The 18,709-nt window shown below is 41.7% G+C and overlaps 1 protein-coding gene across 2 annotated transcripts in view; it reads left to right on the top strand.

Annotated features, from left to right (window-relative positions):
• FLT1 (fms related receptor tyrosine kinase 1) overlaps positions 1-18,709 on the top strand; it is a 155,907-nt gene that overhangs the window by 63,113 nt on the left and 74,085 nt on the right. For both annotated transcript variants that reach the window (XM_090028283.1, XM_090028293.1), the window contains exon 11: positions 14,948-15,062. In XM_090028283.1, the coding sequence (XP_089884409.1) occupies positions 14,948-15,062 (115 nt within the window). The remainder of the gene's footprint in view (positions 1-14,947; positions 15,063-18,709) is intronic.

Consider the following 18,709-nt stretch of genomic DNA (forward strand, 5'->3'; position numbering starts at 1 on the left):
CATATTTTGCCTACCCCTGAATTAATCCCTTAGTTAAAATTAGCCATCAAATAAAGACATTGGTCCCTGCTTATACAGTTTGCCTAATTTTGAAATCAAGTGAACTATTCACAAAAGATGAAGTTAAGCACACATGTTGATGTGAAATACCTTGAGTTTAGCAAGGCTTTTGACATTGCTTCTCAAGACATTCTCTTATACTAGCTGAGGAAATACAGAGTAGGTGAAAGAACTGCAACATGAGTAAAAATCTTCTTGGATCTTTGTGTTCAATTAGTAGTCATCAGTGGCTCAACTTCTAGTTGCTAAGAGATAACAAGTGGGGTTCCCCTGGGTCTGGTATTAATATTTTCATTAATAATTTGGACAGTGGGATTGAGTGCACACTTAGCAAATCCATGGACAACACCAAGTTGGGTGGAGTTGCAGATACTCTGGAGATAAGGGTAGGGTCCAGAATGACCTGAATAAGCTGGATGAATGGTCTGTTGTCAATCAGATGAGACTCAACAAGGACAAGTGCAAAGTCCTGTACTTGGGACAGAATAATCGCATGCATAATAGAGGCTGGGGAGTAACTGGTTAGGCTGCAGTACCGCAGAAAGGACCTGGGGGTTACAGTAGACCAAACCCCCACACTGCTGTCATAACAGCACAAGCTTGCGCTGCTGCTGCTGAGGCTTAGGCAGTGGTGCAAGCTCTCTGAGGGGTGCTCTTGGTGCTATGTTCACACTCCACCTCTGGGGTCAGGGCTGTGCCTCCCATGGAAAAGCCTCCCCAGGGGGAAGTGAAATTCCACCCCCTCTCCTGCTCCCCAGATACGCTATGGAGCTGTGTAGGATTTCTAGGCATGTAGGGCTGCCCCTGCTGTGGCAAAGACTCCTGAGGGGAGGGGGCCATAGTGGCACCCTCTCATAGTTGATATTTGGAGATGGTGCCCAAATTGCCCCAACCTTTTTACTTTACTGCAAGATTTGTCTCATTCACTGCTCTTCACCACCCTCACCCCTCATCCACTGAGCCTGTCATCTTATCATAGAAGGAAATCAGGTTGGTCGGGCATGACTTAATCTTGGTGAATTCATGCTGGCTGTTCCTGATCACCTTGTTCTCCTCTAGGTGCTTCACAATACATTCCTTGAGGACCTGCTCCATGATCTTTCCAGGTATGGAGGTCAGACTGACTGGTCTAATTCTCTGGATCCTCCTCCTTCCTGTTCAAAGATGGGCACTATATTTGTCCTTTCCAATCATCCAAAACCTCATGTGATCTCCACAGGTCCTCTAAAAGGATACCCAGTAGCTCTGAAATCACATCAGCCAATTCCTTTCCTACCCTAGGGCTCATCTCATCTGGCCCTGCCAACTGGCAAGCATCTAGCTTCTCTGAGTAATCGCTAACCTGTTCTTCTGCTGCTTTAGACTGCTTGTTTCTTTACCTATCTTTGCTGCCAACTGCACTTGTCATCTAATAGATGCTTCTATTTGTGAAGAATGAAATGAAACAGACAGTAAATACTTAGTAGCTTTGCTCAAATTAACTCATTACTAAACTAAAAACAACGTTATATATTTGTTTAAACTTTTATAGCAGTCCTGCCCTCCTCCCAATCAGCAGACACCTGGGGAACAGGAAAGACCTCCAGGCTAAAACAGAATTGAAGTCAAGGCAGAGAATAAAGATGAGACCAAGAGTAGGATGAGGGTGATAAATTATATTTAATGTACTCATTCTTTACCAATATTCATTGTTCAAAGGAGACAGGAAACCCAGTGAAACAGACCATCATCTCCAGCCTGTTTAGTACCATATTCAAGCTGTTATCTCTAATTTCACTTTCTCTAAAATTCTAAGTCATTGTCAAATCTGGAGTTAATATACATTGAAATCCACAGGACTGTATCAGTGGAGTCATGATAATATACCTGGTCCTTAACCTCTTTCCTTCTGTGTAAGAGTTATTTTGAGTAAAGTTGGGTAAGTCCACACAAGATGCTTACTGCACGGTAGCCTAATAATACTAAACAGTAGCGTGCTGGTCAAAAACTATGCTAATAAGCTACTGTACAATGTTGTTAGTCTACTGTACAGTAACCTTCACAAAAAACTGCACCAGCACTACTGCTCAGTAAAAGTAATTACTGAGCATTCAGTTAGTACTTTGATAAGGAAATACTAAACTAAATGTGCAGTAACTACAGTGCATTAATGAATGTGTAGACTGAAGGAGCAGTAGTATGAAGTGGGTCCCTTATTTAAGTCAATGGGAAAACTTCTCAAAACAAGAACCCATGTGATTTGAAATTCTAAAGCAGGAAACTGTGGGATCCTTTTAAGGGTGTTGTGGGGTGCCATGCAATGTCGGCCCTGTTAGGCGTGCAAACATTATTTTCAGGATCAACACAGATTTCAAGCAGGAACCCAGTGTTAAAAATTGCTGTTGTCTTTCTGAGTTCTTTGCAACAGAAGAATTACTGTATTATTTTCCCATAGTCAAAAAGGAGTGAAAACTAAGACCTGGCATTTTCTGAAATGGGCTTTGAGTCTAATAAGGGATACCTTGAACATATTAAAGGGTGCCTTGAGTCTAAAAAGGTTGAAAACTACTGCTTTAGAAGCTATGCTCTTCAGGCATACAGCTTGCTTGATAAAAGTGGTCCTGTGAGCCCGTGTTTATCATAAATTAGTGTGGCAGAGCTTGGCAAGGAAGGCATAGTGGAATATTGATACTGTTCAGTATAATCACTGGTTTCCTCAGCTCTGGTAAAATGTTATTCTTTGGGAGTTTTGACTCTAGACATTTCCAAGTGTACTAGGGACAGTTGAAAAAACCTCCTCATCACACGCTGACTGAACTACAAGTAACTGACTCTTTAGAATCGGTGTGCCTCTGCAGCCTTGCATGCTGCCCCTCTCTGGGATCAACAGTAGCTGTTGTGTGATCTTTAGGCACAAATGGGACCTCCATAAACTACCCATTACAGTCCTAACCCAAACCACCGATATAAACTGTAACAAAAGCCATAAGTCCCTGGGCTATAACAGAAACAGAAACAAGAGCAGAAGCAGCCCTTTGCCCCTCTAAGAGCTTGCAAACCTTTCTCATCTCCCAGCAGGCAAACCTTCCAGCCCAGAGCTTTATCTTAGTCTACACACTTGGCCCTCTTGGGCTCTTGGACCCTTTGGTTCTGCACACAGCCCCTCCCCTGGGCTCTTAGGCCCTTTGGTAGGCACCTCAAACCCTCTAAGGGTTAACATAAAACAAAGGCCACTTGCGTATAAACCCAGTCTTTCTTTGCCTAGGGAACCTGCCTCTGTTCCCAGGCCTACAGAGTTGCCTAACGAAATACAAGTTCTATCAGGAGCCCTGATGCCCTGCAGCCAGGAGCTCCTCACTTCAAGTTTGCAGGGGATAGACTCCCTAACCAGTGCAGGCTTTGGGCATATAAAGCTCCAGCCTGAGCCCTCTTCTGGTCAGGTGAGTTCCTCGTTACCTCCCTGCTGCCACCTGCACATCCCAGTGCACTGCTACACAGCTGACTCCACTCATTGGGATCACTGAAGAGTTAAACCAGTAGTTCTCAACCTTTTAAACTGGCACCACTCTTTGATAGACTTGGGGCACCACTCGAAATACAGTTCTAGTTTTCACTCTTTTTTTTTACTACAGAGACAATACAGTAATTTTTCCGTTGCAAAGAACTCAGAAAATCACAACAGGTCAAAAAACTCTGTATTTATCTTGTGAATCATGTTTGCACACTTAATAGTGCTAACATTGCATGACAACCCAGGTCATCCTTGAAAGGATCTCAAGGCACCCTAGAGTGCCATGGCACCCTGGTTGAGCACCACTAAGCTAAACACAAAACCTATCTAAATGTTGCAAAAGCCCCCCCTTTTATGACTTAACTGAACGCCCTATAGCCAAAACATCTCCTAGATTTTGTACTTTGAACTCACTTCCACAAAGAGCTCCAACAAAAGAACAATGGGCATTTTATGCACAGCTAAAGAGGAGTGGATCATACCAAGATATCATTTGCATTTAGAATTTGCTGTTATTGCTTTCTAGATAGAGGAGGCTGGAGCTTGCCATCATGGAAATAAATGGCAAAACTCCCTCCAGCATCAGTGGAAGTGGGAGCAGGCCTTGTCTGTAAAGCCAGTCTAATTGCTTTTCTCCATTGTTTATGTCAATGTGTGAATAAAGAGATGAGATGCAGAGTCATTAGGATGTGCTTGGATAGGTTATTGGAGGAAACTGGGTTTGGAACACCAGTGAGGTATGTAAAATTAACAAGTGGAGAACAAATGTTAATTGTACTTAATTAGAAATGTACTGAACCACCCAAATTTAATTGTGGATGCCTGCAAACAGTGATGCCCATTAGTTTGTCCACAGTGACTGTTTTTGTTCCCCTTGCCACCTTCTATTTTCAAGAAGGGGAAGTCTAAGCCTTTAGTGATGGGAAAAGTAGGTCAGACACCATTAACAAACAGGTAGTTCAAAATTCCTTTGTTTAATATGACATGTGGCCAGATCTTAAGCTGGTCTAAATTCACACCAACTGAGGATCTGGCCTATGGACTCCATACCCCTGATTCTCATTTACACAAAAGCCCAGTGTAGAAGGCACTGGAAGTAGATGTCTGTTTAAGTTTATTTCCACTTAAATGCCCCCTTACACTGTGAAAGATGTGTAAATGAGAATTAGGTCCTATATTCTTCTACCACCACATGCATGCACACATCCTGTGGTGGAGTTGTACATAGGACATACAGAGAACTTAAAGTTTCAATAAAGATCACTAAGCCAAGTAAAAAGAACGAGGGAAAAACAGTTCATGCAAAATATCTTCAAAGTTGCTTCATGTTGGAAAAATTTTTTAACTAAGTGGGTCATCCTATATGATAAGCTTCCACTGTGAGGCAAAATATGATATTCATTAATGGGCAGCCACCTATGCCTGTGGAAATGGCTGGGAAATTGCCCTTGTCCTTTGGGAGCATGTTACAAAAGATCACTTTCAATATGTTACTTATAAAATGCCCAAAAATGAGGACCTGACATACTTGTTCAAAAATTTTTTGCTGGTGTTCACATGACTAAGGTCAGGATACTTGCCACAAGCTGTTCTTATATTGACATGATGACTCTGGTGAATAATTATTTCTGGTGAATCTACTGTACATATTGCAAATGCTCTCAAAGGCTTCATTATACACCTTAAATGAACCAAAAGCTTGATCAGTCAACTTTGATCAGTACAGGGAAGAAGTTGCTGCTATATGGAGCAGGAGAATTGAAGTACTGGAATCAGCATTGCCTTGGGCGGCAGTTCAATTCAGTGACGATAACAGTAATCCATGGGCTGTTTGGCCATAGATGAGGCAACTGTGATGTTGCAAATAACACCAGAGGCAGAGATCCTTTGGTAAAATAAATCCAGAGATGGGTAACACAGGAAAAGCATCTCTCTTCTCCCTGGACAGCAATACCCTGTTCCTGAGCTTTTGGTGAGGGTGAGGATCTTATGATGCCAGGTCTTGGAAGGTTGTGGATACAGACTTCTGCATCGAGATCTAAGGTGACCCTTTGGGTCAGCCCCTGTGATTTGTGCAGAGAAAATAAACTAGCACAGGAGTGACTGAACAACACCTGCCTGTGTTCTGCAGAACACCTTGAGTTTTGGATGTGGTAACCAAATGAAGGGGAGCCAGTGGCCATCATATTTACTAAATTTATGGCTTGTCCCCGTATGACTAAATATTGAAATTCTCTTTGGAGAAAGATAGGAGGATTGGCAGTGTTTGGCATCCGAGAGGGAAAGTGAGAGGCTGAGTCACTTGACTGTACAAGAGATTAGAGTGATTATGATTTAGCAGAGGGGGGAAAGGCAGCAAAGGACAAGGAAGGAAGGAAGGATTGGCTGTAATGAGATCTTATTTTGAGTCTGCAAGGACTGTTAAGAAGTGTGTGGCAGAAACAGTGTCAAGGAGCAAAATACAATTCCCTAATAACAAAACCAAGGTAAAATAATCTCAGGTCTTTCAAAATGTGCAGAAAAGCTGAAAAGTGCCTTTCAAGAACTGCAACGTGTCCACGTCAGAGAAGTATCCAGGTCTGTTTTTTTTTCCCCAAGGGGCCATTGGTATCATAATCTGCAAAGCCATTTGGGAGCACAGTAATATTTTTAAGAGTTTCAGCAAGCATAAGTCAATTCACCTGCATGATATGCTGCTAGTAATAGCTGTTTCAGAGAGATGATACTTAAGAAAAAAGAAATGGAATGACTAAAAGTTTCCTGGCATTCATGACATGAATATATAGGTATAGTCCAAGTAGGAGTGCCATCCCTGCCTTATCTTTTCATGTCTGAGGCCATTCTCTGCACTTATTAAGAATCCTGTTTTGTTTGAGAAAATTAAAAGCAGTCAGCCTTTGAGAATAGCACCAAGGAATAGTTCAGGATGAAGTGCAGTGCTTGAAAATGTAACCATAATAGGAACATTCAATTTGAATTGTCCATCTGCATATGATTAATAACAGGATTCGTACTGTGCAGCTGATGTGCTGGCCCCTGTAAGTGTCAGTAAATTTTTCATTAACTCCATGGCTGCATGTCAGTAAAGCCAAGAATGTTATGCTTCTTAATGTTATGTGAAATAACAAGGATCTACCTCATGAGGAAGAGAAGAAATACAGTGTAGGTCACCAACATGGCTACTGATAAGCTATACTATCCACCTAAGCAGAGAGACCAAGCATCTTATAGAAAAACAAACCTTGTCTTCATGCTTGCCACTACCATGCTAAGCACTATAGGCATCTATACATGTGCTCTGGAGTGAAGGAGCGGCACTTTAATTAGAGTGGCTTTCAGAGCCACTTTAATTAAAGTGCCTGCAGCATCACGTGAATTCAGTGTCCTGCACTTCAAAATGGTGGCAGGGGCACTTTAACTAAAGCTCATCTGGTGTGTGTGAAAGCACCCCCGCCCCCACCACCATTTTAAAATGTGGGGACACTGACTCCACACAACGTAGAGGCTGCTGGAGCACACCACTAATTAGCACTCTCCAGCAGACTCAGAGCAGGCTGGTTTAATCATGTCTGCTCCAATGCATTCTAATTAGCACACATTGGAGCAGAGCTCCGTCAGTGTATAGGTGCCCTGTGGGTGCACACACGTACTAATTTTTTGACGGTTAAGCCAGCTTAACCTTTTCAAGTTGACCTAACTGTCAGAGTGTACACATGTATGTAGAGCAGAGTTGACTTAAATGTGGTGCAAGATAAACACCTCTGAGGTGTATTATCTTGAGTTGCATTAGTTAAGTCAACTTAGCTCCCAAGATGGCTGCCATTATGTCAGGGAGCTGTACGTGCGTATGCTTCAATGTGGCTTAATTTAATTCAACTTAGTTAAGTCAACTGAGTTAAGTTGCCTTATTTTAAGTTGATTTAGCATGTGTGTATGTACCCTATGGGCACATCCCCATGAGCAGGAACATACATTTCCCTGGGGACAACTAGTAGCAGCACAAATTTGTGCCTCTGCTAATTGTTCCCAGGCATGCCCCTTTATGCATGCTCTGGCATGTGGCAAATTGCCCTGAGTGGGGTAGGGTTGGCAGCCTTACCTGGGGTCATGGGGCCTCTTAGGGCTACAACAATGGCAATCTGGGTGCACAGAGCCTGGCCGGCAGCTGGAGTGTGGCTCTGGCTGGTCAGGCTCCAGTTTCAGGTGGTGCACATTGCAGCCACATGTGCCACCCTACTTGTTCTTGGAGTGTTTTTTTTTTAACACTGGGATCTTCTGATGTTACAAATGCCCACTGCACTGCTAGTTAGCAGTGTGGCAAATACATGCATGTGCAGTGTATGCATTTTGCAACATGGTAAATGGGTTTGCAGTACTGCAAACTACACTTCAATGCTCATGGGGATGCACCCTATGGGTTCAGTTTGTGAAGCAGTCAAACAATCCCAGCTGTTCTTTAATACATAAGTTTTTTACAATGGCTTACAGCAGCAGGCAGCTATCTTTTTGGAGTGTGGGCCAGAGTGACCCAGTTCAGGTTGGAGTTGGGTGGGTAGGCAGTAGGAGCCAGTTCCCATCAGTGCTTTTCCTTGTGGTGACATGGGCAGAATGCTCACCACTGAGGTTTCTTGCAACAGCAAAGGGAAAGTGACTGGTATTGAAGTACCCCACCACCAAATGCCTCTGAAGCCTCATGTTCATGGGCCAGATATGGCACTCAGGCTGCAAGTTGCCATTCTCTGGTTTATAGAGTCTTTGGTAGATCCCTCAATTCTGTTCATGGGCAAAACTTTAATGTCTCAGGAGCTTAGTGGTAGATAGCAAAGAGAGGTTGTAACTGGCACTTGAAAGCTGTTGGAAGTCCAGTCTGAGAAGAATTCGTCAGCTGCTGGTGGGCAGGTGTTGGCATTGCAGATAATACCTTTGTGATGCTACAAATTGGTATCCAAGACAGCCATCACAGACAGATGGAGCACTGAAGACAGTGACAACTGCAATAGGTCAAGGGGAGAAGAGCATCCTTTCTGTTCACACTGTGTGTCATCACAAATAAATAGGTGATTTCATTCACCAGGGCTTTCAGGATGGTAACCTTTGATTAAACTCTCAAATGAAATGGCATTCTCTTTTTAAAAAGAGAACCAAGTTGTAAATACCCTCTAACATTTACTGAATATTTACTCCAAGTTTTTAGACATATATGGTGAAAACCTGGCCCCATTAAAGCCAACTGCAGTTTTGCAATTGAATCCAACTGAGCCAGGATATTGAGCCCTATTTCTTGATTATTTTAACCAAGAACTGCAGTAGACATAGGAATGTTTATACCATGGCTTTTTAACAGGTGTACACACTCTAATACTGACAGGCAATCATTCAAGCTTCCTAAGCAGTATTTCAGCATATGTTCTTCCAACCCTTATCCAAAAGACATTTCATAAAGGATCCTGATATTTTTAAAATGCCATTCTTTGGTAGCTTAAATGGAAAATAGTTCCTATATGATCTTCACAATACCCAGCTTAGGTGTTCTTAGCCTCTGTTTTTACATTAATTGTGGTCACATCCTTCTTTACGGTAATTTTAACCAAACTCTGATGAAAACAATCCTGCATTATAAAACTCAGTAAGCAGTAAGAAGGAAGTCATGCTTTGTTCATGTATTTCTCAACCAGTGTTGAAAGATAGTTTTCATTTGTTCTTAGCATTTGTACCATTTCTCAGGTCTCATTGTGCGAGGTTCACAGAACTTCAGTTATCTATTGGCAGTACCTAAACCCCATGAAAAACAATAAATAAAAAACAGAAACATTTTGAAGCTGATGAAGCATGAATAAGATGATCAACTGCCTTCAAGTTCTTGATTTATATTTACTGTGCATATGAATTTGCCAAGACAGTAATATCCTGTCTTTTGAGGACTATATCATATTTGAGGTTGGGGCAGGGCTTTTCTTTTTTTTTTAAAGCCCTCAGGTTCTCGTTTGTAGGTTTGGGAATGAATAATTCAAATGATGTAGAAAGAAAAGTTGCTGTCCCCTTTTCTAATTCAGCATCGTTTCCTATATCGGTACCTGTCTCTGGGTTATTTGAGCTATAAATTTCAGCACTTGTTCCAAGTTGGGCGTGTAGGGGTACTTGTCAGGATCCAGAACTTTGGTTCAGACGCAATCACAGTACAGAAAGTCCAATATGACCTCTGAATAAATGAACAAATCCTTTGCCTAAGCCCTTGCATGTCGGTATAAACTTTCAGTAGTAGAAACATGACTCTTTTTATTTGAACACTGCTATTTACACCTTCTAGCCTCTATCATGAAATTGGTTTGTATTTTGATTTCAGCAAAATATGCTGCAATGACATGTAGTACACTCTTATCCTGGAAATCTTCCCCATCAATTGTTATAAATATACCAAGCTATTGTGCTTGGCACGCTGTATGCAAATAGAGGTAAGGGTTCTGAAACTCATTAGGAAAGGGAGCAGGCTGCAGAGTAGACTGAGGACAGTGTGAAGCTAAGGTTGACAACCCTGGCCTTGTCCAGAATAGGCCATGGGAGTTTTCTTATCTCACTTTGGCAGGAGGTGCTGTGAGCTTCCTGTGCGAAATCAGGAGCATATGCTGCTTTCCTCTTGTTGTTTGGTTTCCTCCTCTACACAAGACGGTTCCCAGCACTGTGATTATCTTTGCATCTTCAAACATGGCACAATCTACTTCCTTAAGAGCTTGATGTATTCTTAAGAATCAGGTTCACCCCCCTCCCCCAAACTGCTTCACAAGCACTGGTATGTGTCCCACTCCAACAAAATCACATTAATTTTTAAAGCTGAACTTCTGGTAAAAAAAAAAAAAAATCCTCAAAGATATGTACATTCATAATATTGCAAAGCAGCGTATAAGTTTGTCCATGGTCTCAACCCCTTCCTGTAGAAGGCAGGGAGTTTCTTATGTTCTGAGTGTAACTACACAACCTGTGCTCTGCACTTCCTGAGACATCACAGTGTCAGATTAACAGCTTTGACCCCCTCTGTCCCCCTTCACCAGGTTTCTTTTGAAATCCACAGGAGAATTAATAGCTTCTGGGTTTACAAATGAATAGCCTATTTCTCAAACTCCTGACAAAAACTAAAGCATGTGTATGTGTATGCACACACACACACAGACTCACACACATGCAGAAATGCAAGCATATATATAAAATTAATTAGAAGGAAACTGAGTTTAAGAAAACAATTTACAAGAAGGTTGAGACCTTGTGGTTGTGGCTGAGACGTTGGCCTGGAGCTTAGGAGATGTGGATTCAGTTCCTAGCTTTACTACAGACTTTCTGCATGACAATGGCCAAGTCACTGAGGATGAAATACTCACCCCATTGAAATCAGTTCAATTTTTGCTATTCACTTAAATCAGTGGGGTCAAGCTTTCACTCTTAGTGTCTCTGTGCCTCAGTTCTCCATCTGTAAAATAATACTTCTCTTGTACTGTGTCTTGTCTGTCCTGCTTATTCAAGCTGCAGGTTCCTTGTGGCACAAACTTGTCCTATGCCTCTGTGGTTGCACAGTGTTGTCCTTATGCCTACATCAACATAGGAATTGACATTCTGTGAACCACCTTAGCATTTATGCTGTACACTAGTCTGATTTTTGTTGTGCATATACATGTCTATAGTATCCCTAGAAATGTATACATAAAAACTTTGAGAAAGGGCCTGAAAGAATGCGCATGAAGACAAATGTAAGTACTGCTTAAGCAGAGTCCTAATTTGTTCACAAATTACTGTGTGTGCAGGGTGCTTTCTACTGTTTGATTCCAACTCTGATACAAAATTCTTCTGAATGTGCAACTAAGCCCAACAGCAAATATTTTAGGCATACCTCCAGAGATATCTGTGTAAAAATACAATTACATAAATATCACATTTCTAAAGTTTTATGGGATTTCCCCACAGCAATCAACATACCTGGTTACATATTAGATCACACAAGATATTCTACATAGTGAATCATTAGAAGCCATAGACTAACTATGTAAATGCCAGATAAAAAAATGAAGCTGATGTTATTTGAGGTCACACACAGTGAAATATTGGAAATAATTGGAAGATGATTGTGAATTTTAGTCCCAGCCAGACTGAATTTTTATGCTGTCATTTTTGTCTATTCCTTTCCAAGCATCTGTGGATAGCACAAACGCTTGGCTCTATGACTGTTTCTAAATTCAGCTGAGCCTTTATGCTTCCTGTTACAAAATGCATCCTATTGAGGATCATAATTTTAATTAATCCCCCGTGTCTGTTGTACAGCTCTAACCAATTCTGCTGGGTTAAACAATAGTCTTATCGGGCACTGGTGAAAATAATGAAAAAAGCTGAAGTATTCATTTAACTAGTACACTCATGACATTGACATTTGTTCTGGTTCTGCTTGTGAGTTATGTTGATGCATTTTCCTATGTATATGTATATTTCTTATGTTGATTAGCATTAGAAATAATCATTCTAAATACAGGCAATCTGTGTTAACATATCTGATTTGCTTTTATGGTTATTTTAACATTATAATGAGCACATGAATGTAATGTGAAGTCTGTGGTATCTACAAAGGTGCATACAACTGCATGCAATATTTTATGTAAGTTGTACTACAATAACACCTTGAGGGCAGTACCCCTATGTGATAGACATTACACAAACATTTAACAGAGCATTTGAGATCTAACCTGCATTTTTCCCTGTTCTTACAGGGAATAATTTATACCTAAGTTTTGAGGATGGAGAGGGGGCAGAGGGAATGTGAGAGTCTCCGCCATGAAGATGGCCAGTCAAATTCTAACTCTACAGCCCTTTCCAGACAGGCATTCCCACATCCCTCACCAAAATGTTTTTCAACAAGTATTTTATTGCTCGCAAATAGGTCAGATTGTCAACATTTAAGAGAAAGTGGTCATGAATGCACTTGGTGAGGCAGGACTGCAATTTCACCTGTATGGCAGGACAAAAATAAATAACTGGCAAAGATGAGAAATCTGAGAGCGACAAGAAGAACAAAATTTGTTACTGTTATGGTTGAACTGAGATTAGGGAATTCTCACTGACAGGACAGTAAAAAAAAAAAGTCCACCCACCACCCATCATGCAAAATTGCAAGTCACAGTAGTCATTGGAGCACATGTACTACTGAAGTCAATGAATTTGTCCTGCTATCCACTACAATGTGGAAGACTTATTGGCACATCTGTATTTCAGCTTCCTATGTGTTAGTTTCCTGTTTCTAAAACTGATTATAAAGGATACTGTTTGTTTTGGCAAATTGGTTACAAGGGGAAGGGGATGTTACCTTTATTAAAATAATTTTAAATAACTTTTTTTTGCTCTGGCTCTATCTGAATGACAGTTTGTAAAACTGTCTTATCAAAGGTATATCCATTCCCAGTGGCCACCACAACGCTGCTCACAGAGACGAGGTTTGAAACAGTGTGGAAACAGGAGAGAAAATGTTGCCCTGGTAGACCCTCCCTGCCCTCTCAGTCTTCCTCAGCTTTCTCCTTAAATATGAATGACTATGGCTGAGCCTTCCTATGCCTCATGAGGAATTCTTGGAGCAGAAGGCTACACTTCAGTGCTGATTACAGCCCAAATTATTTCATAACCCTTCATGTCTAAAGGTTGTCAGATTAGTTAACAGACTAATATTACTGTTAATAAGTGGACTATTATTGCTTTTAATAAATGGACTATGATTACATTTCTTCCCCTTTATTCGGCACTTGTGAGGTCACATCTGGAGTACTGTGTCCAGTTTGGGGCCCCCCACTACAGAAAGGATGTGGGCAAATTGGAGAGAGCCCAGTGGAGGGCAATAAAAATGATTAGGGGGCTGGGGCACATGACTTGTGAGGAGAAGCTGAAGGATCTAGGCTTATTTATTCTGGAGAAGAGACGCCTGAGGGGGGATTTGATAGCAGTCTTTAAAGCATCCTCTATCCTTTAAGAGGTTGGAGCTAGACTGTTTTTAGTGGTGACAGATGACAAAACAAGGAGCAATGGTCTCATGTTGCAGCAAGGGAAGTTTAGGTTGGATATCAGGAAAAGGTCTCTCAGTAGAAGGGTGGTGAAGCACTGGAGTTGGGTTACCTCCATCCTCAGAGGTTTTTAAGGCTGGGCTCAACAAATCCCTGGCTAGAATTATCTAGTTGGGGATGGTCCTCCTTTAAGCAGGGGCTTGGACTAGATGGTACTCCTGAGGACCCCTAATTTTCTATGATTCTATGATATTTATTAAGGCAAAAATAATTATAGGGTGTAATGCAGAATGGCTAAAGGGAACTGATGGTTATCGTTTAATCAGTGTAACTCTTGGACCACTGTCATTTAGCTTCCAAGGTCACATCTCCAAACAGAATAATGGGCACATACCCCTGTCAAAACAAACTGCTAATGACTGCTAAGTTATCTTTAAAAGACTTACCTGTCAAACTTAAAAGAGCTCCTCCCAAGTGGGTGGCCAAACTCTACATTTCAAATAGGGACAGAACAAGCTAGTTAAAGAAGAGAATCAGATGGTCTGAAAGAACAAGAAAGATGGAAATTTTAAATTTCCAGTGTTTATTAGTATATGTACTAAATTAAGCTTTAAAAAAAACAAATTAGTTCTACCATGTCCACTCCTGAATGTTCTGATTATAAGCCAATTTGTTGTGTAAGTCTGGCAAAAGTTTTTTTCGGGTTTCCATTCATTAATATAATGTTGGGGTTTTTTTCAGATTATAAATTGTCTGAACCCTTTGGCAGTTAGCTCTAACTTATTTAGTTTGTTCATCTGGAATGTTTTGGGGTTTTTTTATTGCATGCCTAGTTACAAATGAGACTCAGCATCAATATTTCGCCATTTTTCAGGTTAAATGCAATACTTGAAAGATAATCCATTGAAACAAAAAATAAAATATAGATCTTGCAGTATTAGTTTTTGGGATTATTAAAAGGACCTTCATGTAATGAAATCACAGCTGAATTGTTAAGAAATAGACACTAATAGAATGGCAAATTCTTTTGCATTTCTTTAAATTTTTAAATAATGTAACTAATGATCAAAGTTAAATCTCAATCATAACTTTGGGGCAGTAAAACCAGAACACTGGGTCCACATAATTAAGTTCAAATTCTGGTCTAAATCCAAATTTCATGTCTGAAGTCCGACTGAGTGAAACATCAACACAGAGTAAAAATAACCCATAAACTACTGGGAAAGTTTGGATCTTTTAAGGATATTACCGGTGTGAAGTGGCTCCCTCTGACTTCCACTGGAGTAGTGGATCCTCACGCAAGCTACTCTGAATCCTTCATGTTTCCTTCTGTACTCATCTTTCTAAAAGCAGTACCTATTTCTCCTGTCTGCAGGTATGGCTTTTGCTCTAACACTGAGGGATCTTTCACCTTGAAACCTGGCAGCATCACAGGAAACACAATACAGAGCATCACTGAGCGCATGGCAGTAATAGAAGGGAAGAATAAGGTATGGTTTTGTGAAGGGGGAAATGTCTCCTGTGTGCTAGAGCACTACCTGGGAATGTATTTTAAGACACCTGAGAACAGAAGCTGAAGTCAGGATATTCTGAGTGGCTTAAACTAGAAGGGCTGCACACAGGGGTGGATCTGGGGCGGGGGGGTGGGGGGGAGGTGCATTAGTGCACTTGCACCTCTCTTGGATTCCTGTTCGAGCCAAAGTTTAAAACCAACTGCCTGGCAGCAGTGGCAGCAGCATTTCTAGTCAGGCGCTGCTGAGGGAGTCACCTAACTTCGTGGCTCATTGTAATCTACCTGATCCCTTCTGAATTGGAGAAAAACGTGTTGTTTTATATGTGCCAATGCACCTCACTACCTGTACCTCTCTTTTCAAAATTTTAGATCCACTAGTGGCTGGACACATACTGTACATGACTACAACGTACTCCCCTGCAGTTTGTTTTGTCTCCCCAAACATAGCCCTTGATCTGCAAAAAAAAATTTATTTCTATGCATAGCCCTATTGAAGTCAATGAGACTTATGTGTGGGTGTACCTATTAGTAAAACAGGTCCTTAGGGCTTTGTTAAAATTGAACATTAGCATCAATTCGACACTGAAGGCTTTCGACACTGTCTCTCACCCTGTCCTCATCAAAAAGCTGGGAGACTGTGGTGTCGATGCCCACACAGTCAAATGGGTCGCTAACTGGTTGGATGGCCGCACCTAGAGGGTGGTAGTGGATGGGTTCTTCTCAACCTGGAAGGACGTGGGCAGTGGGGTTCCGCAGGGCTCGGTCCTCGGGCCCGCACTGTTCAACATCTTCATCAGTGACTTGGATGAGGGGGTAGAAAGCACCCTGTTCAAGTTTGCTGATGACACTAAGATGTGGGGGGATGTGGGTGCACTAGAAGGGTGCAATAGGCTACAAGCTGACCTTGACAGGTTGCAACGGTGGGCGGATGAGAATAGGATGGGGTTTAACACTGATAAGTGCAAGGTGTTGCATAAGGGGAGGAAGAACCGGCACCACACTTACAGGTTGGGGAACTCCCCTCTTGCCAGCACGGAGACGGAAAAGGATCTTGGAGTCGTCATTGACTCCACGATGAACATAGGCCAGCAGTGTGGGGAGGCAGTCAAGAAGGCCAACCGTACCCTGTCATGCATCCACAGATGCATCTCGAGCAGGTCCAGGGAGGTGATCCTCCCCCTCTATGCGGCACTGGTCAGGCCGCAGCTGGAGTACTGCATCCAGTTCTGGGCGCCGCACTTCAAGAGGGACGTGGACGATATGGAAAGAGTTCAGAGGAGGGCCACTCGTATGATCGGGGGTCAGCAGGGCAGGCCTTATGAGGAGAGGCTACGGGACCTGAACCTGTTTAGCCTCCACAAGAGAAGGTTAAGGGGGGACCTTGTGGCCTGCTACAAACTGGTCAGTGGGGATCAGCAGGTATTGGGGGAGTCCCTGTTCCCCCGTGTGCTGCCAGGAGTGACCAGGAATAACGGTCACAAGCTGGCGGAGGGTAGGTTTAGATTAGATATTAGGAGGCGCTACTTCACAGTCAGGGCGGCTAGGGCCTGGAACCGGCTTCCGGGGAAGTAGTGCAGGCTCCTAGCCTGGGGATTTTTAAAAGGAAGTTAGATGAGCACCTTGGCGGGGTCATCTGACCCCGGTGCTCTTTCCTGCCAAGGCAGGGGGTCGGACTAGATGATCTACCTAGGTCCCTTCCGACTCTAGCTACTATGAAACTATGAAACTATCAGGGGTCAATTAAGGAGCATACAAAATGTTGTGCCATATTTATTTCAGTTCATGCCATTGTGCAATTTCTCTTTGTTTTTGCTAAGACATTTGTTCTCTTTAGAGAGTTTGTTCACAGATGGATGCTAATCTACTGGAATTACTAGTATAGATATTTTAAAAATGAATGTTGAAAAGTTGGAAAGTAATCAGAAAAATAGCTACAAGATTTAAATGTGTATAATATGTTGAGTGTTAGACTTAATGGACCAAATTTATTCAGCATATAAAAGATAAGTTAAGAGGGCTGTGAAAGAATATATCTGACTACATGAAAGACTATTTGAAGCTCTTCAAATTGGTACCCAAGGGCATCGTATTATCCAGGAGTTTTAAGCTGAAACAAGGCAAACTTAAGCTGTAAATAAGGCTCCCTTTTTAATGTGGAGGGAATCAATCACTGGAAAAGCCTACTGAAAGATCTGGAGGATTCTCCTTCATTTGAAGTCAAGACTAGATGTCTTTCAAAAAGGAGCTGTAGTTGAGAGCAAGAATTATTGAAGAACCAAGAGGTACTTGGTAGAGTTCTGTGGCTTCTGTTATTCCCAAGGACTATGGTACCTTATGGCCTTAGACTTTATTAATATGGTTTGCTCCTAGAGAAGTCAAGTGCTCTGGCTGGTCTCACAATCTGGTTTGAGTTGTAAAAATAATGGCAGACATTACTAGAGATGTAATAGTATCTTATCCTATAGCCTTTAATTTTCAAAGCCCTCAAAGTAAATCACACAGGGGATCCTTTTCTGAGTTACACTAAGCCCTTTTAGACCTCTACAGCTGCCCAAAAGGGCATAAACATGTCTGTGAATTACAGTTCTACCCAGTTATACTATCAGAACAACATAAAAGAGGCGTAACTTACATCTAAGAGCAGCTATAGGCATATCTTCCACCACTCTTGTATTATTTATACACTGCCACAGAGCTATATGGCACAGCACCAACATATAATGATATAAGAATAATCATTGGTCTCGAGGAGCTTTTGCTTTCATTTAGCTAGTCACTCAGCAGGTAGTTAAAGAACAAGATACAGATGGGAACAGACAGCCTCATAGAAAACAGGAGCATTGGAAGGCCTATGAAAAATGAGGCTTATAGGTAGATTTGGAGGAGGAGAGAGTACTGGGGCACAGAAGGCAGGTGGCTATTCCAAGGAGGGACTGTAATGAACAAAAGAGAGCGAGGCATTTTTTTACAAGAGGCATCTACGTGTATTGAGAACAATTTCAATGCATTGAAGAAGTTGTGTAAAAGCCAGGCTTAATAATCTTTGTGCACCATGCATTTTGAAGACAGCAGAAGAGAAGTGGTTGAAATGTCAGGCCAACTTCCAAGTGACAGTGAATAAGTTCCTCCCTGGAGGAAGATGCTAATAATGGATCCTTGCTACAGAATTGCAGGATTTGTTTGAAGTCTTCTGCAATCTGCTTTTTTTTTTTTTAAAGGACGATAAGAAATGCATCTGAAACGATGGACACTGGAAAGTTTTACAGTAAAACAGTTGTTCTTCTTTTTCTGTCTTTAGCCCTTCTGCATTCTGTTAGTCTGTGAAGGGGTTTAGTAATCTTGCTTTTTGTCCTCACCAGGGGAGCCACAATTACAAGTCCAAGTTACCAGTTCCTGCCAAACTTTTTCATACATTTCAAGAATAACAGTCATAGGGGAAAACAGCAATAGAGTTGATAAGGAGGCTCCTGAAGCACAAATTATCCCTGCCAAAAATGAGCTAGTTACTTAGCTACATTCATCAAGTGCATGGGTCAGTGCAAATTCTTTTTACCTCAGAAGAATTGCTTTTCTAATATTTTTTCTGGGATGCATGTTCTTCCATAACAATCTGAGCAGTGATAT

The sequence above is a fragment of the Crocodylus siamensis genome, chromosome 1, assembly GCF_052110815.1.
Source record: "Crocodylus siamensis isolate JL-2025a chromosome 1, ASM5211081v1, whole genome shotgun sequence".
Classification (NCBI taxonomy): domain Eukaryota; kingdom Metazoa; phylum Chordata; order Crocodylia; family Crocodylidae; genus Crocodylus; species Crocodylus siamensis.